This window comes from Notamacropus eugenii, chromosome 5 (genome assembly GCF_028372415.1).
Source record: "Notamacropus eugenii isolate mMacEug1 chromosome 5, mMacEug1.pri_v2, whole genome shotgun sequence".
NCBI classification, from domain to species: Eukaryota; Metazoa; Chordata; class Mammalia; order Diprotodontia; family Macropodidae; genus Notamacropus; species Notamacropus eugenii.
Genome location: NC_092876.1, coordinates 196,980,625 through 197,006,950, shown reverse-complemented (window position 1 = coordinate 197,006,950; position 26,326 = coordinate 196,980,625). Strand labels below are relative to the sequence as shown.

General features: G+C 40.1%; 2 protein-coding genes across 4 annotated transcripts; one reads left to right on the top strand and one right to left on the bottom strand.

Annotated features, from left to right (window-relative positions):
* Window positions 1–8,892: 8,892 nt before the first annotated feature.
* LOC140507786 (uncharacterized) lies at window positions 8,893–10,990 on the bottom strand. Its single transcript, XM_072615703.1, has 4 exons — window positions 10,921–10,990; window positions 10,137–10,219; window positions 9,506–9,925; window positions 8,893–9,048 (listed from the first exon to the last, which is right to left on the bottom strand). The coding sequence occupies exons 1-4, from the start codon at window positions 10,988–10,990 to the stop codon at window positions 8,956–8,958; spliced, it is 666 nt and encodes a 221-aa protein (XP_072471804.1). The 3' UTR covers window positions 8,893–8,955.
* On the top strand, window positions 9,959–24,773 carry SLC46A3 (solute carrier family 46 member 3). 3 transcript variants are annotated; one of them, XM_072611820.1, is made up of 7 exons: window positions 9,959–10,141; window positions 11,315–11,493; window positions 11,968–12,181; window positions 15,294–16,164; window positions 17,448–17,531; window positions 21,691–21,847; window positions 23,875–24,773. In XM_072611820.1, exons 3-7 carry the CDS (start codon window positions 11,990–11,992, stop codon window positions 23,957–23,959), a joined length of 1,389 nt encoding a protein of 462 aa, XP_072467921.1. In that variant the 5' UTR covers window positions 9,959–10,141; window positions 11,315–11,493; window positions 11,968–11,989; the 3' UTR covers window positions 23,960–24,773. The 3 variants fall into 3 exon arrangements, with proteins under 3 accessions (XP_072467921.1, XP_072467920.1, XP_072467922.1); XM_072611819.1 differs by having other exon boundaries at window positions 9,959–10,221; XM_072611821.1 differs by lacking the exon at window positions 9,959–10,141 and adding an exon at window positions 10,228–10,383.
* Window positions 24,774–26,326: the final 1,553 nt, after the last annotated feature.

Below are 26,326 nucleotides of genomic sequence, written 5' to 3'. Positions count from 1 at the left end.
ACTCCCTTATGTTTATCATGTCTAACAAAACATTGATAGGAGTACCCTGGATATTACTTAGTTAGTCCTTGTTCTACTGGGAGACTTTCATATTTCCCACCTGCATATTAAAGTTATCAGGTGATTCTCTCAACATTGAACCAAGCCTTACAGCCAAGTTTCCTCTTTAGATTGACTCCCAGTGAAGACTCTGGTGCCTTTTATTTCGTTAATTATTGTTACCCAAATCAGGAAGACTGAGCAATTGATCTGTTGGCAACTGTTGCCAATATTACAAGGGCACCAGCTTCTCTCTTCTTATGAGGCTGCCTCTATCTAGCATGTGAATCTAATGAATGAATGAGCCTTTATTAAGTACTTACTACATGCCAAATGCTAAGGATACAAATGTAAAAAGCAAGACAACTCTGCCCTCAAAGAATTTACATGCTAATAAGGGAAAACAGCACATTTAGGGAAATGTTGGCTAGCTTGGGATGCTTGATTGACATGTCCTTTATGGGAATTATAGTGTTGATTTGATTACTGTTCCCAGAGCAAGAGGAAGAAAATAGGGGAGAGAATAACTCATGAAGCAACATGGCAGAAAGATTATTGGAGTGCTGTGTGGTGGATCTCAAATCACTTGGTCACCAATCAGGAACAGAGGGTTCCTGGGTAGGAGCTAAAATGATGAGCCTACTAGATTTGCCACCAGACTATATCTCACTATAGGAAACCATTTCTCAAATATCTTATGGTTAATTTTTTTTATGGTTTCAGTGGATAGAACACTGACCCTGAAGTCAGAAAGACCTGAAATCAAATCCAGCCTCAGATACTTACTAGCTATATGGCACTGGGCAAGTCAATTAAATCTCTGACTCAGTTTCCTCAACTGCAAAATAATACCTACTTGCCAGGGTTGTTGTGAGGATCAAATCAGATAATGTTTGTAAAGTGCTTAGCAGAATGTCTGGCACATAATAGACATTTAATAAATATTTATTCCTTTCCCCTGAAAGTTACACAAACGGTGTTCAGCAACAGCAACAATTTGATAACTCAGAAATGAAAACTTGATTTCTTTCCCTAATATTTAAATTAAAAAGTGACTTATCTGGCATACTATACAATAGCCAGAACATATAAACACCAAGTTATTTCAACCTTTGGAGGTAGTGATTAATTACATATAAAGTGGTCTATTCTATTAGCAGGGAGACTTGATGACTAGGGTGGGACTTCCCTGGAGCTTGGGAGAATCTGGTTATTTGAATGAATTTTCCTGTGTATGTTGATTATTTCCAATTTATCCCATATGGATCTTGTTTATTCCCAGTTTCTTACATGTTGTCTCCTGGAGGGCAGGGACTATCTTTTTGCCTTTCTTAATATCTCCAGTGCTTAGCACAGTGACTGGCATACAGTGGGCACTTAAATATTCTTTGACTGAGTTGTAATGAGCCATTATCTCTCTTTTAATTAGTTCCTTTCAGAATTTTGATCAAAGAGTGCAAATAACTGTTGAGTTCCATAACTTCTGGCACAGATATTTAGTAGCTGTATGACACGGGGCAACTCACAGACTCAGTTTCCTCATCTGTAAAAATTGGGATAGTAATAGCACCTATCTCACAGGGTTGTTGTGATGAAAAAAATGACATAATACATGTAAAAAGTACTTTGTGAACCTTAAAGCTAGCTCCCAGACCAGACTAACCTTGGAAGGGCAGCCCCTGCCTCACATCCAGATACCAGACATACTTTTCCTGATCCTTTTTGTTCTCCCAGGCCTCACAAAACATGACATCACTATCCCCCACAAGGTCAAACCAGGAGAGAGGGCTTTGAATAGTTTAATCACCAGGCTCCCTCAATAGACTGATTTTTACCCACTCGTATTTTATGGAACTTTTTCCTCAATGATTGGTATACTCCCTGAATATATTTCTCATCCTAAAGACTCCAAACTCCTGACCACAACTGTATAAACATCATGGCCTAGCCATTACTGCCCACCCCCTTATACCTATTCCCTTCAACCCTATCCCCATCCCACAATATCTCATTACAGATCTATCTACTCCTTTCTTTGTGCCCTCTAGAATGCCTGTTCCATAGTTAATAGTAAACTTGATTTCATAGTAAAACTTTTCTTTTTCTATTCCTTCCATCTTCTGGCTCTCACTGAGAAAGTATCACCTTACTCCCTTCCATGTGTGATCCAGACACTGGCCTCCTGGCTGTTCTTCAAACAAGACACTTCATCTCCTGACTCGATGCATTTTCCCTAGCTATCCCTCAGGCATAGAATATTCTCTCTCTTCATCTTTGCCTTCTGGCCTCCTTGACTTCCTTCAAGCTGCAGCTAAGAATCTCCATTTCTACAGGGAGCCTTTCCTGATTCCCCTTCATTCTCCTTTAAGTGCCTTCCCTTTGTCAGGGGAGTCAAATAATAGCTAGCTGGTCCAGTAGAAAAGAATACTGGTCCTGGAGTCAGGGAGACAAGTTCAAATCCAGCCTCAGCTACTTACTAGTTGTGTGACTATGGAAAAATCATTCAACCTCTTTCTGACTCAGTTTCCTGAACTATAAAATGAAGATAATAATAGCACCTACCACATAAGGTTGTTGTGAGGATCAAATGAGACATTTGTGAAGTTCTTAGCACAGTGCATGGTACATAGTAGGAATTTAAATACTTGTTTCCTTCCTTCCTTCCTTCCTTCCTTCCTTCCTTCCTTCCTTCCTTCCTTCCTTCCTTCCTTCCTTCCTTCCTTCCTTCCTTCATTCTAAGATCCTGTCAAGATATTAGGAGACATCCTGTTTTCCAAAGCGTGGCATAACAGCAATCCTTTGAACTCACCTTCTGGAACTGAAAGTCCCTGGACTTGGGCAAGCACTGTTATGAACAGACTTTTTGTCACTAGACAACCTTGCCTCCTTGTTGCTGTTGTGTCTCACCACTGTGCCATACTACATTGTTTGACTCTTTGTCTAGCCACAAGCATATATCAAGGTTCAGCCCCACTGCCTTGGGTCCCCCACTAGGGGTGGGGCAGCGGCACATGTGTCTAATCTGCCTCCTTGCTTGCAAGCTGTTTCCTTAACTCTGAAATTAAACTGTTTGATTCCTGACTCTCCTACCTCTAGCTTTCTCTGTTTGGCTCCAGTAGTTCTCAGGTGAGAGGCCGGTTGGGTCTGTCTGACAATTCTTTTCATCCCTAAATCTATGCTCCTATGACCCTTTGTCCAGGATGTTGCAAGGGATTCATTTTTTGCATAAATTCTGATCAAAGGAGATTTATATACCTTGTTTAACCTCTCCCTTGGATCACTCCCACTATGTGCTGCTGAATGAAGATGAAGAAAATCATACAACCTCAACTGTGCCCTCACTGCTCCTATGGCTAGGCAATCCTACACCTCCCTTCTCAGCTCACTATCCCCATCTCCACAGCAGCTTATCCAAAACTTTGTATCCCTCATCAAAACTTCCGTGACTTCCCAATCCTTCACCCCTACCTTCTCAGCTGAGAACCTTGCCTCATATTTTACAGAAGAAAAAACAAACTGGTCACATGCTATGAGCTTCTTGTTTTCACTTCTTCTTCATTTTCTACTGCATAATAAACTCCAGTGGTTCCCTATTACTTCTTGGATCAAATACAAGATCTTTTTCCTGGCTTTTAAAAGCCCTTCACAACCTGTTCCTCTCCTTGCTTTTCCATACTGCTCTCCATATATGCTAGGATCCAATTGTACCAGCTTTCTTTCTGTTCTTCACACGCTCCATTCCATCTCCCAGTCCCATGCTTTTTCACTGGCTGTCCCCCATGCCCTCCCTCTTCACCTCTACCTCCTGAGTCCTTCAAGACTCAGTTTAAATCTCACCTCCTTCAGGAGGCCTTTCCCAGTACCCCCCCTTCTCCTATTGCTAAAGCTGTCTCTCTGAGATGAACTTCCATTTAACAAATAATATACGTGTATATTAACTTCTGATTAATCTATAATATATGCATATTTTATACCATCTACCACATATATACATACAACTATACATATACAAATACATATACACATGTATATAGCATGTGCCATTTTTGGAGGTTGTCTCACCCATTTGAATATGACCTCCTTGAGGGCAAAGTCTGTTTTTGTTGTTTCATTTTTGCCTCTCTTTGGTTCCCCAGAACTTAGCAAAATACCTGGCACACGGTTGGTTGTTGTCCTTCATTCCTGAAGAGAACCAAAATGATATCACCATGATAAAGCGAAATTTCAGTGTGTCCAACTGTGGCTGATCAGTTCAATATGAGGTCTACCACAGGTTGGGCAGATAGTCCATATAAATATTTGGGGGGCACTCCAAATTTGCGCATCCTGCATTTACTTTGAGCTGTCTCAATTCTGCTTTGCTCAAAGAGCACAACACCTTCTCTGATGTGGGCACGTCATGTTGAGCAGTTTTGTGCCAGTGTCTCCCATGTTGCACAGTCAAACCCAAGTTCTTGAGAGAGACCTTGAGAGTATCCTTGTATCGTTTCTTCTGGCCACCACATGATCACCTGCCCCATATGAGTTCTCCATAAAATAGTCTTTTTGGCTAGCATACATTTTGCATTCAAACAATGTGGCTAGCCCATTGGAGTTGTGCTGTCTGAAGCATAATTTCAATACTTAGCAGTTCAGCTCGAGCAAGGACTTCAGTGTCTGGTACCTTATGCTGCCAGGTGTTCCTCAGAATCTTCCTAAGACAGTTCAAATGGAAGGTATTCAGTTTCCTGGCATGATGCTGGTAGACTGTCCATGTTTCACAAGCCTATAACAGTGAGGTCAGCATAATGGCTCTGTAGCTCTTCATTTTGGTAGTTGATCTAATACCTCTTCTCTCCCAAACCTTTCTTTGGAGCCTCCCAAACACTGAGCTAGCTCTGGCAATGCATGCATCAACCTCATTGTCATTGTGTACATCCCTGGAAAGTATACTACCAAGGTAAGTGAACTTATCCACAGCATTCAAAACTTCTCCATTTGTGGTAACCAATGGTTCTACATATGGATGGTGTGGCTGATGGAGCACCTGTGTTTTCTTAGTGTTAATTATTAGGCCAAAATTAGCACAGGCAGCAGAGAATTGATCCATACCTTGTTGCATCTCAGTTTCAGAGACTGCATTGAGTGCACAATAATCTGCAAACAGAAAATCATGCACCACCACTCCCTCCACTTTGGTCTTGGCTTGTAGTCTTTTCAAATTGAAGAACTTACCATCGGTATGGTAGTTGACCTTGATGCCGTGTTCATGTTCATTGAAAGCATGTCAGCATGGCTGAAAATATCATGTTAAAAAGCATGGGAGCAAGCACACAGCCCTGTTTCACTCCTTTGGTGACTGGAATGGCATGAGAGCATTGTCCATTAGGCAAACATGCCATCATGAAATTGATGTACAATATTGATGAACTTGTCCAGGCAACCAAATTTTGACATAATTTTCCATAAGCCCTCATGACTAACCAGTGTCAAAGGCCTAGGTAAGATTTACAAATGTTGTGTACAGACCTCTGTTCTGTTCCTGGCATCTCTCCTGGAGTTGTTGGGCAGCAAACACCATATCGACTGTTCCTTGGCCCTTTCTGAAGTCACACTGGCTTTCAGGTAGATGACTATCTTCCAGGTGAAGGATCAGCCTATTAAGGAGGACTCTAGCAAGAACTTTGCCAGCAATGACTAAGACAGAGATCCGCCTATGATTGTTGTAGAACAATCTATTCCCTTTATCCTCATAGAGGTGGACAATGGAGGCATCCTTGAACTCCTGGGAGATAACCTCCTCTTGCCATGTAACCTGGCACATAATAAGTGCTTAATAAATGCTTTGGACTCCCTGACAGAATGAAAGCACAGGCAGTGAAAAACTCAGATTAGGAGCTTTGGTTTCTTGCCCAGGACTCCATAAATACTTTCTACCTTCCTTCTGGTGTCATCATGTGTCCCCAGTTAAATGATCTCTCATCGAGTCTTGCATGACTTCAATACTTTAGAGGAGTTTTCAAAGCTGTAATTCTGTTCCAGATTTTCTTGATGAGTTTTGTTTTTATATCATCTTCATTTCCAAATAGGTTGCTCCTGCCTCCCTTTCTCAGAGAACTGTTGCTTATAATAAAGAATTTAAAAAGAGGTGGAAAAAGTAGTTCTGCATAACTGGACAACATATCAACCAAGTTTGCAGTATGTGTATACGGTGTTGCACAGCCATCGTTCCTTATTGCTGCAAAGAATAATAGTTAACACTTATATATGTGCCAGTCACCATGTTAAGTACTTTACAAATATATCTTATTTGTTCCTTACAACAACCCTATGAGATACATGCTGTTATTATTCCCATTAATAGAGATTAAGTGACTTTCCCAGGATCATGTAGACAGTGTCTGAGGTCAAATTTGAATTCAGGTCTTCTTAACTCCAGACCTGGCACTAGGTGGCATCATCTAGAAGAAAAGGAGATGTATTTTCTCTCTTCTTTTGAGTCAGGCTTGATCATTATACTTATATCACATTCAGATTCACTTTTGCTGTTCTTTTCTTTACAGTGTTATAGCTATCGTGTATAGGCAGCTTGGTGGCACAGTGGATAGAGTGCTGGACCTGGACTCGTGAAGATTCATCTTCTTGAATTTAAACATGGCCTTAGATGTTTCTAGTTGTGTGACCCTGGTCAAGTTAGTGTATCCTGTTTGCCTCAGTTTATATCTATAAAATGAACTGCAGAAGAAAACGGCAAACCACTCTAGTATTTTTGCTAAGAAAAACTCAATAGGTTCAAGAAAAGTTGAAAATGACTGAACAAGTCATTGTATATACTGTGTTCTTGGTTCTGCTGACTTCATTTGCATCTATTCATATACATTTTCCTATATTTCTTTGCATTCTTAATTTTCATTATTTCTAAATTAAATGAAAATTGATTAAAATTCATTCATACACCACAACTTTTTTAGCCAGTTTCCAAACTACAGAAACTGTTTCTACAAATATTTTGGTATATGCAGGACCCTTTGTTCTAGCTTTGACCTTTTGCATAGTATTTACCTAGAAGTGGAATCTCTGAGTAAAAAATATTAGAGTTTTTCCCTAATCTAATTGCAAAATACTTTCCAGAATGCTTGGACCAATTAACATCTCTACCAATGAGACATTAGTGTTTTTGTCTTTGCATACCCTCCTCCCATGGACAATCTCATATTTTGTCATCTTTGTCAACTAGCTGAATTCAAGGTGCAGCCTCAGAGTTGTTTTGATTTATATTTTTCTTATAAATAGTGATTTAGAGGAATATTTCTTTTAGTTATTAATGATTTGTTAGTTCATATCCTTTAACTACTTGTCCAGTGAGGAATAGTTCTTGGTCTTATATATTGTGTTAGCTAAACTGTATCTTCCAGTATAAATTTTCAATCATTTTCCTTACGTCCAATATTACATTGAGTATATATTGACTCTGTTTGGAGAATTTTGTGAAGTTCTTTGTACTCACTCATCTTCTAAATTAATATTAATTTATATGCTGCAGTTATCTTTGTTCACAGTGGTACATTCACAGAAGCCACCTCCTTTGCCTTCAAAGGTCCTCATATCAGCCTTTCAGAATCCTTATGTTCTGTGAAAGTCCAGCTTAGATGCCATTTCCTCCAAAATTTCTTCTAATATTCCAGGTTATCAGTTTTCTTGCCCCATCTCAAACCTTTCTGTAGCCTAGATTTCTTCTGTGTCAACTTTATGAATGCAAAAGAATACTTTTACCAGAGAGATGTCATGAAGGTAGAAGTGACATTTTATCAGTGGATTGGATATGAGGAATGAGAGAGAATAAGAAATGGAGGGTGAAACCTAGGAAGAAAGAACTTCAGTGCCCAGGAGAATGAGGGGTGGATAGGAAGTCAAAGATTATGAACTGTATTTAATAAATATACATTTAGTGACTCGAATTAACTCTCATTAATATATCATTTGCTCCTCAATATAATCCTGTGATGAAATCTAGGAAGATATTATAATCTCATAAACGAAGAATCTGAGTCTCCAGCAAGGTTGTAAGTGACTTGATCAAGGTCATAGTGTTGTGGTTTAGATTCTGCCCACCCAGGGACACCAAAACTGTTCCGATTTCATGATGTGTTGTGGTGGAACCACCTCAAAGAATTCAGAGTGAGACCACCTCTAATCCAAGTATAGACATTTATTGAGATTGACTCCTCTCATGGAGCAGGCTAAGTTCCAAGAGGAACCAGCAACTTCAGAGAAGGCAAGATGGATTTTTTTAGGGTAAATTTTTAGGGTAAAAATGCAATTACATAACATAAATTATGAATATGAAAAAGGTGGGAGGGGTTTGTGAAGGGATTAGGTAATAGGGGAGGGGTCCCAGCCACAGTGGAACTGCAGGTAGGATTACCCACAATGCTTACAGAAAAACTCATTTGAGGAAGTATGTATGTATGATAATGATATTATAATGAGCCTCTCTACATCATAAGTTTACTCTAGGGCAGTTCTTCACTATTACTGTGCAGGTGCCTACTTAGGAAAAGTCCCTTCTATTACTTTGGGGTCTACATGCTGCTTGGGCATCGTGGTGGTACTGCTTTCTGATTGGCTGAGTATTGTGGACTAGATGGATGTGGTTGTGGTTGAGTACATGGACACACCTGCTGTTGCTGTGGGAAATATGAGTTCATGGACACACCTGTTGTTCTAGTGAGCAGTGAGACACATATCAAGAAATTAGGCTATGGGGTGGGTGGCTGGCTGGCTGGGTAGGGGCAGTGGGCCTGCTGTCTGTGGAGTTGGGGGGCAGCTTTATTAGGATTCCATCACTAGGATTACCTAGTGGCAGAGACAGGATTACAACCCAGGTTTCTTTATTCCCGGACCAATGTCCCTTCTACTCTGCCGTAATGCTTTCCTTTATTTGTTGAAAGAGGTTTTATATGCAGTTATCATCTCAGAGGTGGGTAGCCAAGTAAAAGTTGGATGTAGTCCGAAAAGTTTCTTTTTTTTCTGTGAATAAAAGAAAAATAAGAATAGCCAAGAATGAGAACGTGTGCCCTTTGCACTTTCTCTCTGCCCCTGATACATAGAAAATAGAAATGATCGGAACACACTTCCCTATTTTTAGCTGTCATGTTTTAAGGAGGATGTGTTTATCTGGTTTGGCTCTGCCGGCTCTGACCTAGACTCGGGCCTGACTCGGGCCATTCATCTAGGGACCTGGACAAGGCAGGAGAGGTTGTGCCCACACCAGAGCCACACAAAAGGCTGGAAGCTGTCCCAGAATTAACGGCTTTTGCGGAGGCCGGCCCATTTTCCCTTTTGTACTTTCTGAAGTAGGCTGGGTCCGCTCTAGGCTGACCTGGCCAGCGACTTTGCTGAGTCACCCCGCAGGACTAAGGGCTTTGGTGCTGAAGCGAAGTATTCAGCCCCGGGAATGGCTCCGTTACAAAAGAAAGACACTGACCCACACGCTGCGCTCTGCCAGCCAGGGCCGCGCGAGCCTTCGCTGCAGGGTCGCCCTCCGCGGCACCAGACTTGGAGCGATCCGACCCATCTGCCTTCGTGTCCCACCTCCGCTCAGAACCTCGCTAGCCAGCACAAACGCTGGCACGCAACTTGACAGGGGGCGGGGCCCGGACGGTGAATGACAGCGGCCCAGACCAATGCCTGGCGTCGGGCGGACCGCGGGCCTCGCGGACGGGCTTTGGTTTACAAAGAGGACAACAAAGTGGTCTGCGATGCCCCGCCGGCCCTCGGCTTCGCGCTCTCCCCCCACCCCGCTCCCTTCCCTCCCCGCGGCCCTTGCGGGCCCCGGGCGCGCGGGGCGGCCCCTCTCCTGGACTCTCTTGTCCTCGGGCGGGGCGCCGGTCGGATGCGGCCGAGGCTCCGATTGGGCAGAGCCGCGGGGGGGACGTCACTGTCTTTGTCGCGGTCCGGGGCGAAGGCGGAAGGGGGGAAGGGGAGGCTCTCTGCCCGGCTCAGGTGGAATGGGCTGAAATGAGTGACAGCGACGCGGCTGTCGACCCCCGGGGGAGGACGCAGTGAAACGAGCAGAGGGGCAGGGAGAGCCCCAGGAGGGGCAGGAGGGAGCCCACTTCAGGTGAGGGGCGAGGGAGCCCACCTGGCCTGCCCCGGGCTCCGGAGGACACCTGGATCCGGGGCTGCCGTTCGGGCACCTCTGTAAGTGCAAGGGGGACTTCAGGCTGGGGCAGAGTAATCAGACCACGCCCCTCGGACCACCGCCACCCCCTCTTTGTAACTGTGCGCGTCCGAGGGGTGTTCGATTCGTTTGTACGCCAAAGAGTGGCCCCGAAAGTCCTAGATTGCCTTAGTGGACTCAAGGTGAGCCCTTGCTAATTTCACTTTGGCGTGTAGATCTGGCGACGCAGATTGGCTGCATAGACCTGGCTACACAGACTGGCAGTATCAGGGGGTAGACCTGGCTTCACAGACTGGCAGTGTCAGGGGGGTAGACCTGGCTACACAGACTGGCAGTATCAGGGGGTAGACCTGGCTTCACAGACTGGCAGTGTCAGGGGGGTAGACCTGGCTACACAGACTGGCAGTATCAGGGGGTAGACCTGGCTACACAGACTGGCAGTGTCAGGGGGGTAGACCTGGCTACACAGACTGGCAGTATCAGGGGGTAGACCTGGCTACACAGACTGGCAGTGTCAGGGGGGTAGACCTGGCTACACAGACTGGCAGTATCAGGGGGTAGACCTGGCTACACAGACTGGCAGTGTCAGGGGGGTAGACCTGGCTACACAGACTGGCAGTATCAGGGGGTAGACCTGGCTACACAGACTGGCAGTGTCAGGGGGGTAGACCTGGCTACACAGACTGGCAGTATCAGGGGGTAGACCTGGCTACACAGACTGGCAGTGTCAGGGGGGTAGACCTGGCTACACAGACTGGCAGTATCAGGGGGGTAGACCTGGCTACACATACTGGCAGTATCAGGGGATAGACCTGGCTACACAGACTGACAGTATCAGGGGGGTAGACCTGGCTACACATACTGGCAGTATCAGGCGGGTAGACCTGGCTACACAGACTGGCAGTATCAGGGGGTAGACCTGGTTACACAGACTGGCAGTGTCAGGGGGGTAGACCTGGCTACACAGACTGGCAGTATCAGGGGATAGACCTGGCTACACAGACTGGCAGTATCAGGGGGTAGACCTGGCCACAGAGATTGGTTGCTTAAGGTGGGGCAGATTGCATCTTCCTCCTCCTCCTTCTCCCTCCTTTTCTCTTTCTCCTCCTCTAGTTGCCCATGACAAAGACGTGCTGGCAACCAGCCTCACCCTGAGGAACAGGTGAGTCTTCTGACACCCAGAACAATTGCCATGAGAGCTCCAGGAAGCAGTGGGTACTGAGAGTCAAAGATGGGACCCTAATACTCCCATCCTCCTGCCCTGCCTGACTAACAGAAGATTTGAGCTCCAGGTAAGTCTCAACAATCCTCTTTTAGCTTTTCCCGTGAATTTGTCCTGTAAAAATAACCCCTTGTATGAGGAGACGGCAAATATGCCAAGATAAATATGTTTGATTAGGCAATAGTGATACTCTGAAAGGCCTTTGTAATTTGCGCAATAAAAGCCAGTAGGTGAGTTAATTAATTGAAATAAAGTTAAAGGAATTAAAAACATGATGGGTGACCAAAGCTAATAGTGTAATTTAATAAAGGTTGTTTTCAAGTTTTAGTTCAAAATGGTACCTTCTCTTAAAAACAGAGAATCTGAAATCTTCCAATTTACAGACTCCTGCTCCTAGGCAAAATAATTTCTCTTATGGTCCATGTGTAAACTTCCTAAGGTCTCCTTAATTTTTCCCTTTCTTCCACAAAACTACAACTTCACATTTGCTTCAGTATTATGATACTGAAGTACATTTGATTGCTGGTTTTCTTTTTTGTTTCAGAGAATTAAACCAGATCTTCATCATGAAGAAGATTTTATTTATAGAACCTGCCATTTTCCTTAGTGCATTTGCTTTGTCTTTGACTAGTCCACTGACAACACAATACATTTATCAGAGGATATGGAAGGAAACAAGTAACTATAGCTACATAGATCATAACAATATCTCCGAATGTGAAGCGAATAAAAGCAATCCAATTTATGAGATCCAAAAGGTAAGAAATAAAAAGATGGAATAAAAGGGAATAATGAAAATCACCTGTAAATTGTAAACTAACACGTAACGAATGAGAAAATTTAGCTACATTATCAACAAACATTTGGGGAAGTAGGGGCCAGAAGTTAGAAACAGGGATCTAGGTTGTATGCGTGAGCTATTTTGATATAATGTTATATTCCAGAAATCAGTCTCCCATCTAAATCTGATGGCACTGCATAATCTGGAAACAACACGGGGAGAGGAAAGTATGGCGGTTAGTAGAACTCTTTGGCCTTTGTCTAAATATTCAGTGGCTATATCATAGGCCTCAATGATTCTATCTTCATATCTGTTTCAAGAATAGCTTGATGGCAGAATTTCAAAGAGTAGGGAGATTATGACTAGCACTTCCTGTATATACACAGTTGGTATCCAATAAATACTCCTTAGTCATATAGATAAGGATGAGATACGCTGTAAAAAAAAAAAAAGGAACCATCATTCATTTAATAATGTTGGACTCATAAACTTGGACTCAGACTCTGCAAGGCCTGCTTTCAGATCCTGTCTCAGACACATAACAGCTGGGTACAGTTGGTACAGTTGGTACAAAAGAAAGAGATCTGGTTTTTGCTCCAGAGGACCTGGGTTTGAGTCCTGACTCTACTACTTACTACCTCCCCAGTGACCTTCATTTATCTCACTTCATTCTTCTGGCCTCTTCTTTCTTCATTTGTAAACTGAGGAAGTTGGGCTAGATGATGTAAAAGGTTCCCTCCAGCTTTAAATCTGTAATTCTAAATCCCCTGGCCTTTCTTGGATCCTTAGTTTCCTCCTATGTAAAATGAAGATAATACTAGCACCTTCATCTCAGCGTTGCGCAGAAGCAACAATGCACATGAAACATACTGTGAAACCTTGAAACACTCCATAAATGGGAGTTACCATGATTATTTTTGTATCATCTGTCTGGCTTGTTTCCTGAATATCATCTATATGGAATCTTAGATGGGAACTTTTTATTATTTAAAGTTTGTGAATAGCAAGCTGGTTTATAAAGAAAGTTATAATAGTGCTCACTACTATATTAGATGACACCTCAGTTTTATTCAGCAAGCATTGACTGAGTCCCTGCTACGTGTCAAGCACTGTGCTGGACAGTTGTGTTGGGGAGGTTTGAAGTTAGGAAAGCCCTCCCAGGGCTCTTGTCAGGATCAAATGAAATAATCATTTTCAAGCTCTTATCACAATGCCTGGCACATAGTAGGTATTATAAAAATGTCTTCTTTTTCTCTCTTTCTTTTTTCTTCCTCTCTTCCAACTTCTCCCACTTAGACTTGTCATATTACATTCTGCCTGCATCCCCTTCCTACTCCAGTAGTTTCAGTAATAAAAGAAAAACCAAAGCAGAACCCCAACCCCTCCTATAGGCAGGCTTTCCTCTAGTTGCTTATCCATGGAAGACTGATAAGATGAGAAACTCCTGTTAATTAGGCCTACTCCATTTTTCCCTAGCACAGGTATGTAGATTGCTGGTTCTTCCCACAGAAAGACCTGCTGACAGAACGATAAAGCTGGCTTCGGCTACCTTAGAAACCAGTGCCACCGACTTTGTCATTCAATTTTGAAGATTCTTACTAGCTTGGAAATTCTTCTGCGTAGTCCTGGTCAGCTAGTGTAGGGCTTTCAGTTGTGGCTAACATATACCTTGAAATTTTTCCCCTTCATAATGTTTTTATTATCAATATTTGGGAAGACTGGCAAAAACATCTTTTTTATATATTCTTTATTTCTGTGTGTGTGTCCTTTCCATATCTGTCAGTGTGTCTGTCTTAAATGTGTCTGTACTTCTCTGTTCTTTTCTAAGTCTCAGCCTGATTCTCTGTCCCTGGGCCTCTTGATCTTTCTCCTTCTGCCTCTGGTTCTCTGTATGTCTCTGGTTTTGTTCTACTTATCTTTGCTTGTCCTCCAATATCTGCATTTTTCCTTAAACTGATAAACACACACATACCCATTTACATTGAGTAAGGGCCTTATTTAGCATATTTAAAATTTTTATATTGCCATGAAAAACCTTCAAAGCTAAGTGGTATTTCCATAATTATTGGCATATTACCCTCTTCAGAGAAGTATTTTTGTGTAGTAGATAACCTGCCTCAGCGTCAAGGACACTTGGATTCAGAGGACCTACTCTGAGACATCCTGGTTATAGGACCTGGGGCAAGTCACTCTCAAAGCCATGTGTAAGAGTTGTTGATGTACAAAGGAATCCCCTATACTAATGTTCTCATAGGTCTGGACAAAACAAAGCCAAAAAAACCCCAACCAAACTACACACAAAAAAGGAACAAAACACAAACCACTTCTATATGTAACCCATATCAATTAAGGCAGAGATTGAAGCTAATTTGTGGGTAAAAGTTTTTCTAACCTCCATTCAAATTCAATCTCCAGGAAGCTCTGCTGATTTTATCCTTTCTAAAGCTCTCAATATATATTTTATTGACTTGTATTAATGCTTCTTTACTAAAAACACTCATCCAATACCTCATTATGTCATGGATAGGATCACAGGTTTTTAGGAACTATGATAATGTAGCATGTTGTAATGTAATGTAATGCCTGTAATGCTTTTCGTCCTCTCTCATACCTCCTGATTTCTCTGGCTTCCTTCAAAACAGCTCAAATCTCACTTTCTAACAGGAGACTTTTCCTGGCCCCCTACTCTCCTACCCCATTACTAGTGCCTTCCCCTCAGAGATTACTTTCCAACTACTCTTTATATATCTTGCATGTACCTAGTTGTTTGTATATATTGGTAGTACCTGGCACACAGTATTGGTTGATTGCTTTTTGACCTAGCGCCTTTCACATTGGAAAGGTTCAAATAACTCTCCCTGTGTCTGCCCTCTGAGTCCCAGACTCAGAGATTCAGAAAGGATCCTTATCAGCAGTTGGCCACCAGGTGATGAGCTTTTTGGCCATAGAAATCTGTCAGATTGTCAACTAAGAGGCTGTCATTTGCATTAGTCCAAGGGAATGAGATGATGGATCCTTTAAGTTTTTAAGTATGCTAATTATATTGATTGATCACATAATTATATGGATTTCTTTTTTCTTCTTTGTAGGAAGTCCAAAAAAAAGCCTCCCTTTTTAGTCTTCAGATGGACTTAAGTGGATTGATTCCTGGCATTGTGGTGACCTTCATTCTTTTATCCAGCAGTGATCAAAAAGGACGCAAAGGACCTCTGATTTTGTCTTCTATAGGTGCTCTTGCAAGCAGCATTTGGCTCTGTTTGCTCTCATATTTGGGCTTACCTATCCAACTTCTGATAGCATCCACCTTAATCAGTGCATTCTGTGGCAATTCAACAACCTTTCTGGGAGGATGCTTTGCTTACATAGTTGACCAATGTAAAGAAGAGAAACAGAAAACTATACGGATAGCCATCATTGACTTGATACTCGGACTTGTTACTGGATTGACGGGACTGTCTTCTGGCTACTTCATCAAAGAGCTTGGTTTCACATGGTCTTATTTTATTACTTCACTGGCTCTAGCTGTTAACTTGGCATATATCGTATTTTTTCTTGAGGACCCTATTAGTGTATCTTCATCATGGGATTCTTCCATGTCATGGAGTAAAAACTTTAAAAAATTATTTTTGAGAGCTTATATGCTGTTTAAAAATGTTCCTGGCAAACAAAGGACTTTGCTCTGTTTGCTCCTTTTTACAATGATGACTTATTTCTTTGTAGTAATAGGTTCATCTCCTATATTTATCCTTTATGAGCTGAATTCGCCTCTCTGCTGGAATGAAGTCTTCATAGGATATGGCTCATCCTTAGCAAGCATATCTTTCTTGACTAGTTTTCTAGGGATATGGATTTTTTCTTACTGTCTTAGAGATGTTTACATTGTTTTCATCGGAATTTTTACCACGACTGGAGGAATGGCATTGGCTGTTTTTGCCAAAACAACACTGATGATGTTGTTAGGTGAGTTCAAAACTTAACCCTTTGATGCAATCACACTGAAAGGGGAAACTTTTTTTTTTGAAGGGGGGAAGTGAGGCAATCGGGGTTAAGTGAATTTTCCAAGGTCACACAGCCAGTGTGTGTCAAGTGTCTGAGGCCACATTTGAACTCAGGTCATCCTGACGCTAGAGTCGGTGCTCTATTCAGAAAACTTTTATTATAAGATGCCCACTATCTGTATAGTAAGGATGGCATTTAAAATGCCAGTGGTTCCTGGGAATCATACCTCAAGAGAAAAAAGCAAATAAAATAAATGAAACCAGATTTTACCAGTAGATTGACAAACAAATCTGTTAGCTGAGGGAGGCTTATGCTAAACCAAAATTTAAGAAAGAAAAGATTACACCCAATTCATCATCAGTTGATCTACTGAAAGAGGATTAACTGAAGAAATTTAAATACATGAACTAATCTTGATTTACATTCAGGCCTCAAACTTTCAAGAATTGTTTTGGAATCCTTGTAGATCAGTCCATGCCAATAAGAGTTTGTTCCAAAATTCCTATTCCAGTGTTTTGCAGAACCAAAACTAAATCAGTTACATGCCTTATGTCTAAAAATCAATTAACAAATGTGTAAGCAAAAAAAAACTATTTCAAAATTTCTTGCATACTGTACATAAGGACAAATATATGGTTGCATCAATATTTATACATATCATAGCTGATGCATAAAATAGTAATGATTAGGAAGCCATCTGGTACAGTAGAAAGAGCCCAAGATTTAGAGTCAGTGGACCTACATTCAAATCACAGCTTTGTCTGCTGCTTATTATCTGGATGACCTTGGCCAAGTTACCTAGCTTCCCTGATACTCAGGTTCCTCATCTGTCAAGTGAGGGGTTGTTTATTGTTTATTTTAACATGAAAGTTAACAAGTGACTGTTAGATGTATTTTTTTTTCAAACCAGACTAACAAGCATAATGCCAGGCATGTGGTAGGTAAGTTCTTAATAGATGCTTCTGATTGATTCTTATGCTTAAAGTATACACTGATTTCAATGGAATGACAAACAGTTCTGAAATAAACCATACAGTATGGTTGGTAGGGTGCAAGAGGGAAGTTTGTTTTTAATTATACACCAGAGATTTACAATTGTCTAAGTCAATTCAGTCCTTGAGGTCTGCAGAATGAGATGCTTTTGGAAGGGGAAGGGAATAAGAGTTTGGTTTGGTTTGATATTTAGTTAAACATTGATCTGTTTTCTTAATAAATAAATGACTTTTAATGATTTTCCCCCCCAGTCAGGATCCCTTTCCTCTTTACCTTCATGCCGTTGTCTGTTCTCCGGTCCATGTTATCAAAAGTTGTTCCCTCTACTGAACAAGGTGAGTTTAATATATGAAAAAGACAGATTGTTCTTCCTGTTAAGAGATCTGGGATTATAAATCACAAAGGATCTGTTTATACTTCCTCATTGTGCTCTTCAGGGTTTTAGGTTTTTATTTGATTTTTTTAACCAAACTACATTTTAATCAAGTGGGTAACTGTGTTAGGGAGAAGCATAGACCTGTGATTTTACTGGTTTAGACAGCTCTCCTTGGAAAAAGTCCTGCCATAGCAGTTTCTCAAGTGTCCTACAATTTATGGGGTACTCAGAGGTAAAGTGATTTGTTCAGAGCCCTATACATAGTATGTGTCCGAGGGAGCATTGGACTCAGATCTCTGTGACTCTTAAGAGCAGCTCTCCATCCCCTATAGAGTTAGAGGGAGGGAGGGAGGGAGAGAGAGAGGGGAGGGGGAGAGAGAGAGAGAGAGAGAGAGAGAGAGAGAGAGAGAGAGAGAGAGAGAGAGAGAGAGAGAGAGAGAGAGAGAGAGAGAGAAAGAGAGAGAGAGAGGAGAGAGAGAGAAATTGCCCTGAAAGGGATAATATCCTAATGGGGAAGACAGCATGTGAATAACTAGGTCCATACAAGGCAGCAATATTGTGAACCTGAGTGACTGAAGTGAAGGTGACAGCTTCAGGAGTAATAGGGAAATATAGAAGGGGGAAGGTTTCAGGGGAAAGATGCATTGTTTTGTACATATTAAGTTTCAGATGGCTCTGGGACAAGCATTTTGAAGTTCCCTTTAAGCAATTGGCAATATCAGACTAGGACTTGGGAGCCAACAACTAGATATATCTGGGAATCATCTGGACAGAGATGATAACTGAACTCATGGGAGCTGATAAGTATAGTAGTATAGAGAGAAAAGAGAAGTTCTGAGACAGTCACAAGATGACCCCTCTCTTCCCTGCCATTTTATCAGTGCTCTGACAGTTTATGGGGACACTGTCAGCTTTTAATAGGAGAAATAAGATGTACTGAATAAATAGCCAGTATTTTCCACAGGCACATACTAAGGTCTTAAAGAGCCTTTGTTGATTTGACTTGATTTCCTTGAGTGGAGAAAAAAGAAGTTAGGAACACTTTTAAAAATTATTATTTTAAACTAATTTGTTGTTTATGTGACATCATATGGGATATTGGAATAGCTTAGCTTCTGAGAGATTTTTTTTTCCAATGCCTTATGAAATGGATTTATTTGGGGAATGATCTAATCCAGCAATCATTTATTCAGCATCAACTTTTACCACAAGGGCAGCTAGGTGGCACAGTGGATAGAGTGCTGAGCCTAGAGTCAGGAAGACATATCTTCCTGAATTCAAATCTGGCCTCATATATTTAGTATCTGTGTGACCCTGGACAAGTCATTTAACCCTGTTTGCCTCAGTTTCCTCATCTGTAAAATGAACTGGAGAAGAAAACTGCAAACCACTCCATTATCTTTGCTAAGAAAACCCCAGATGGGGTCACGAAGAGTCAGACGTGACTGAAAAACAACTTTTACTACATGCAAATTATTAGGATTTTTTTCTTTGTTTCATGGGCTGGTGATTTTTGCATTTAGTCTTATCTTTTGGACACAAACTCAAATCTGTTGCTGGGACTATGCTCTAAGCCTTTCTGCTCTAGAAGAACCTGCCAGCTATTTTGAGGGATCTGCAACCTCGTTAATAATAATAGTTGTTAAAATAGCTAACATTTACGTAGAACTTATCGTGTGCCTGGCGCTAAGTGCGTAACAATTATCTCATTTGATCCTCACAACAACCCTGGGAAAAGGGGGAAATAGGTGTTATTATCCCCATTTTACAGATGAGAAAAGTGAGGTAAACAGAAGTTGTGACTTGCCCAGGTTTATATATCTAGAAGTATAAGGTCATATTTGAACCCAACTCTCATTCCTGCCTAGATGCTCTATCCACTTTACCACCTAGTGCCCTGTCATTGATATGGGTACTTCCTTCAATAATACAGATTGCTTCATATCCACATCTTCTGTTGTGCAGCTCTTCCCCCACCCCCCACCCCCACCCTCATCAGTCTGCCACAGAGCCCCACCCATCATGCTAGTGGTCTTCTAGTTCTCTTGACACTGGGTGAGATGCCAGTGGAGTACACGGGCTGTCTGTTGCTTATTCCTTGTTCTCTACCCATGACTGGGCCATCTTCTTTTCTGGTCATACATGTCCCTGATGACTTCCTTTAAAATGTCAGCCCTGCTAGTGGGGAGACTAAGACTGGTGGGTCAGTTGAGCTCAACAGTTCTGAGCTGCAGCAGGCTAAGCTGATCAAGTATTCAAAGTTCAACATTAATATGATGAGCTCACAGAAGGGACCACCAGGTTGCCTAAAGAGAGGCAAACCAACCCAGGTCATCTGTCCTGTGATGAGCCTGTGAACAGTCATTGTACTTCTAGTCAGTATGAGATAGGGAGACCCAGCCTTTAAATAAAAACCAAATGCTTCCTTTCCTTGTTCCACTCTTTGTTGGTAACATGTCGTAGCCTACTTAGAACCAATATGCCCCTCAGTTTATTCTTTGCAGAACTGTTTGCAGCTCTATGAGAATTTTAAGGGTCATTAAAACATTGTGCAATTTCCTAAAGTCATTTCCACCTGTTTTCCATCAATTCTGGGTCCAGTTAGTTGTTGATCCATAATGTCTATCCAAGATATGTGTATTGGTGGGTGAGCTCATGGATTTTCCATACAACTTCTTATTAGACAACAGTCATTCTTCATTGACTTGTTTGGGTAAAAGGCTAAGTTTTCTTTGAGTTAGTATGGATTTCATTTAGGAGTCTCTGCAATGTTCTAGGGTATTAAATAATCAGTACAATCTAGGCCACAATGGATTCATCTGGAGGGCCTCACCATCTACAGGGATGGTATAATTTGGACTTTAATTCACGAGCATGACAAGCACCTTTGGCAAGAAGGTGTCTCCCTATTTTATGCCTTGTTTGCTATATAATCAAGCAAATGAATGGGAGATACCTTGTTGGGGAAAAACCTATAATGAACATTTTATTCTTTTAGAAGTCAACAAACAAAAGTCCAGGAGGGTGTTGTATTCTCTGTACCTTTCAGGCAATTGTGTGATTGTAAAGATGTGATCTGCTTTTTGAGAAAGTCCATTTCTTAGTGTAATCTTCAAGAACTCTTTTAATGCATGGGTAGATTCATCTAATAAATATTTTGTAGAGATAGAAAAGTAGGCATATTTTTATTTTTTCAATTGCCTTTTATGGTAGAAGGGTAACAAGATCTGAAACTATTTCCAGTCCTTTGTGACATACCACCCTTTCAGGTACTTTGTGACTGGATCACTGGACATTTTATATAACTGTGGTGCCTCCATCATGGACCTCCTCTGTACATACTTGGCCTAGTGTCTTTGTTTTATTTAATGACACTTCTACTTCCTCATTGTAGCACACTGAAACTATTGGGAAATAGAATCCAAATGTGATAGCTTTGCTGGCATTGATGGGAAAAAAGTTTGTTATGAAAATATTTGCAGATTTTATTCATTTTTGTGTTTTTTGTTTTCCTTTCTAGATGCTTAATCCTTAATTCAGATGCTTCAGGAGGGGAAATCTCCTTTTGGAGCCACTAGGATTTTGCTGGCTATCAATGGAATAATATTTTAATAGAGTCACATTAGCTTTATCATTTAATATCTGGCAGAAATGGAACTCAGGATGGGTGCTTGGAGGGTGGGGGCAGGGGATATGGATAGAGATCTTTGGTAGGATTGAGAAAGCAAAGAAAAATAAAACATTTATTTTATAATTTTGCAGAACAGCTGTTCAAACTAAAAATTTATTACCAAAATTTATGACTTATTTTGTTTATTTTAATAGCTAATCATGCTTACATGACTTTCAAAAATAAACCTGTCTTGTATTAAATCCCACGTTAGTGGAAAGCTTCATAGCAACATTCATGAGACTTTAATGACCTAAAACAAATGGAGAACCTGCAGCTTCTTGGTCACATGTGGCCTCAAGGCAGCAGGTTCCCCACCCCTGATCTAAAAGGTTCTAAAATCACGAAATTCAGTAGGTAATGGGACTAGATATTTTCTGATCACTTTCTGAACAATCTCACCCCACTGAGTGCTGTTCTTTCAGTTCAGTCATTTGTTTTCCCCCAGGTACCTTGTTTGCTTGTATTGCTTTCTTAGAGACGCTGGTTGGAGTTATTGCAGTTTCTGCCTTCAATGGCATTTATTCAGCCACTGTTGCTTGGTTTTCGGGATTCACTTTTATGCTCTCAGCTGGTCTTTTATTGATCCCAGCAATCAGTCTATGGTATGTCAATATTTAAAAATCGTTTAACTTTTAATCGTTTAACTTAAAGTTGTACATTGCAATGCACCTTTCTCAAGAACTTTTAACCTTAATAAAATTTGTCAATAATTTTAGAGTGGAAGAGGAAAGCTTAAGACATAGATGGTCACAGATAAATAATGATTAATCAGGAATGCAAAGGTATTAACTATTATCTCCTTAAATATAGTAAAAATTATTTGATTAACACATAAGAATAGAAATGTATTTTAAAACCACAGGAAGGCACTTTAATACCTGCTCAGCCTTTGATGAATCTTTTAAGCTCTTATTACTTCAGTTTCTCATCTGTGAAATAAGGAGGTTGGAACTTTACTTCCAGTTTGGATATTCTGCTATTCAATAGGATACTGATTTCATAGAAAATAATTTCTTTCAGGTAATATCCCCTAAACCTGAATTCAACCTGGATTTTTGATTAAATTTATAAAGCCAGAGAGTTCACTGGGCAGGCTATCAGGAGATCTGAGTTTTCATTCAAGATCAAGTACTAGTGGATTACTATGTGACTCTATCTTTGTATTTTAATAGAAAAAAGAAAAGAATTCATAGATTTAGAGCTGGAAGATCAGAAGAATAAACATAAAAACAGATTCACATCTTCTATTGTTTTCCAGATACTCCAAATCATTTGTCATTTGGGTAACTGACAGCTAGAAAAGGAGGAACTATCTATAGCATTATTGCTATTCAATATAGCTTAAAACAGATGTGATAACATCACTATATCATGGATGTAGCAAATCAGTTATATAATATAGATATCTGTAGATTTATAGATATTGATTATATGTTTACATATGTATATGTATGTACATATATATGTATATTTGTCATATTGTATTCAGAGAATTGAACTAGACACTCAGCTGCCTCTGCTCCGTTGGAAATGATGTTTAGTATGGAAGAAGTGTACATGGGGGCAGGCAAAATATTTATTGTCTTCTGGTTTATCAGATATATGCAAACAAAAAGTCTGTGCTCCAGGAATCTTGATTATTGAGATATTGTTTAGTTGTTTCAGTTGTGTCTTCCTGACCCCATTTGGGGTCTTCTTGGCAAAGATAGTGATTTGACATTTTCCTTCATCTCATTTTATAGATGAGGAAACTGAGGCAAACAGAGTTAAATGACTTGCCCAGGGTCACACAGCTAGTAAATGTCTGAAGCTAGTTTTGAACTCAGGTATTCGTGACTCCAGGCCCAGCACTCTATTCATTGTGCCACCTACCTACCCAACTGAGCTATTTATTACAATGGTTTAATAAAAATTAAAGTTCTCAATTTCATTAAAAAAATTCTTATGGAAAATCTTCATTCTTTTTCTGATGTACTGTATTTTACTTTTGTTAAACATTTCCCAATTACATTTTTACATTTATTTTTTTCTCAATTCCATGTAAACAAAAATTTTTAACTTTTTGAAAATTTTGAGTTCCCAATTCTCTCCCTCCCTTTCTCTTCTCTCCCCTCAAGACAAGCAATCTGATACAGATTCCACATGTGTAGGCATACAAAACATTTCCATATTATGTTGAAAATATTCAAATACGTGATATATATAGAAGCCATCTGTATCAAGAGCCAATGTAGATGAGTTCAGTGAAAAGGTTTCCTAAAACTTTTTTATCTCTATAAAGCTAAAATGTGCTTAGAAACCTAGTCTTAGATGGAAGATAAAGCTGAACCAACTCTTCTGTCAAACCATTTAAACTAGGTCTTCCTAACTCTAAGTCCTGTATTCTATCCACTTCACCATCTTTCTTCCCTCCCTTTTATTTCACACATGAGGCTTCTTTCACTTTTCCCCAAGATAGTGAACTGCATTTTATTCAAAATGACACTATGTATGTCTCTATACTTCATAATTTGATAAGTCTGTTGGCTAGGATAGGTGGATTGCAAATTACTGACAGACTCAGTAAACTGCTTTATCTCTTTGAAAAAATTTTATTCATTCATCTATTTATTCCTTTTTTTTTTTGCAGTGTTATAATGTGTACTAGGTGGGATGAAGAAGACCGTGCACCCCTTATACAAGAAGAATCCAGGGATGACAACGTAATCAACTGAATCATTATGATTTTTTTACTTATTCATTAGCATTGCCATATGCTCTACCTCCACACTAAATGAAACGATGGAGAGCACTATCACACTGTAACTAACTCCCTGCTAACTCGAAAATAAGGTCCTACCCAGGGACCATTTTTTGTAGGATACTACCTACGCACATTGAGCATTTAGTATGAGAGTGATGCTTAAAATGACATGTTAATACTAATACAGAGATGGAATTTTTCAATGAGCTGCTTCCCTTTTCCTTTTTGATTCTTAAAGAGGGACATAAAATATAAGGGCCCAGGGAAGCCACTGAAACCCTGGATCTGTGAACTCCAATCCTGTGATGTCCGTGTTCACCTCCTGAACAAAACACATGCCTTCTTTGTACCTTGGGGCTTTCATCTGTGTAATTTGTGAGGCAATACTGACTTACCTCTCAGGGATGTTTAGATGAATAACTAATGGAAATAATAAAATAATAATATCACATAGCAGGACCTTGTACCTGGTATAATGCATTGCACTTAATAAGTGCTTAACAAATCTGTCTCTATTGGCAATTTCCACAATTTAGAATAGTCACCCCTAAATTAGTTATCATTGTGTTATGGCTAACCCAAATTAATTATGGCCAAAATGATGAACCTCCAAAAGATAAGCTGTCTGAGCACTGTTTTTTTTTTTAAATTTCTGGTATATTTTATCAATGTTAATCTTGATTAATACTCCTAATTTTGTATAGGTTTGAAAAGGGGAATGTGGGCTTATAAAATCAATTTTTAAGAATCTATTGAAAAGTTAATAAATTGAAAAACAATGTGAAGCAACTTGTTTTCTATGACTGTATGCTACTCTTTTCTGTAAGAGATGTTCACGCTATATAATCCCTATAATTTTAACTGTATAAACAAAGACCAGAGTAATCACTTAATACTGAGGATGTCCCAAAAGTCTAAACGTCAGAAATATAAATGCTACAAACTTAAAAAAATATTTGAAAGGTAAAAAATTTTAAAATATTGGCAAGTTTCTTAATGCATTCAACATAATCACTGTCTTGTTTTACAAATCATTTGCCTATTTTTGAACTTTGTAAAAACTTTCATCATTGCTGCTCTGTGACTGAAAGGATTGCATTTGGAATCCCAGCCTTAAGATCATGAAAGAACGAGGTTTTGATGCCTTTGTGACAGTTCTGATGTGACCTCACAAGAGTCTCAGGTGACTGAAATAACTAAACAAGAATACCTCCACTACCAATCCAAGGTCTGAGAAAGTGTCGTCCACAAACTGTCTGAAATGCAATGCATGATGACAGGATGAATCGTCTTGTTAAAATTAAATTATTAAAAATTCACAAAAGAAATTTAAATGTAATTAAATTTTCAACTCATGGTTTTTGTATGTTTGTAGCATGTATACTTCTGTAGTTACTGAAGCCTGAAACATCACTGGGACTTTTGGGATAGCCCAAAGAGTAACCCATGGGGCTAGTAATGTTAATTCACCTTACTTTAGTGATGTTTTTACTATGCTGTATGGGACTTAACACATTATAACCACAAAGTAATTATTAGGCTACATATTTGTACTTGGTATTGTCATAGTTCTATGATAATAACCACACTGATAACGTATCACATAGCAGCAAACTTTCCTCACAGAAAATGTCTACTGTGTGAAATCAACTTGTGGTTTTCCTGTTCAGAGCAAAAATATCTGCTAAGCTTAAATAAGGTTATACCTGACTTCCAAGCTCTGCTGAAATGAAGCCAGTTTCTTCATGACCTAGGAAATTGTCATGGATGAACAATATATGTCCTTGTCCTAATTCTGCAAGGTCATGACCCTCAACAGAAGCAAAAGGACAAGGTGCAGCTGACAAAGTACACCCACTGGTTGTCATAAATCCAAGAGTAAAAATGATCTGCAATGAAACTTTACATGAGGGAGGAGGAAAAGGGGAAGATTTTTATTTTTACCTTAAATGGGCCGGAAATGATGTTCTTAAAAATGTCTCCAAACTTGAAAGTGGCAACAAATAACTCAGTGATAGTATGTCTATTAAGTCATGTCTACACTCTACTCAGTATGCTCAGACTTAAAATGTATTGAAGAAAGGCTGGACTGTTGATTGCTAATTGAAATTGTAATCAAAGCAGTTACAATAATAGTAGCTGAGCATTTATGTAACACTTTAGGATTTGCAAAATGCTTTAATCATGGAAGGTAGGTGCTATTATTGTTTTGCAGGTGAGAAAACTGAGGCACAGAGACAGCATAACTTGTATCACGGACAGACAGCTAGTGTCTGTGCTCCTAGCTGCCTTAGCTAAAAGAATCTGAATTGTAGACTGAACTCAGAATTGAAGTATT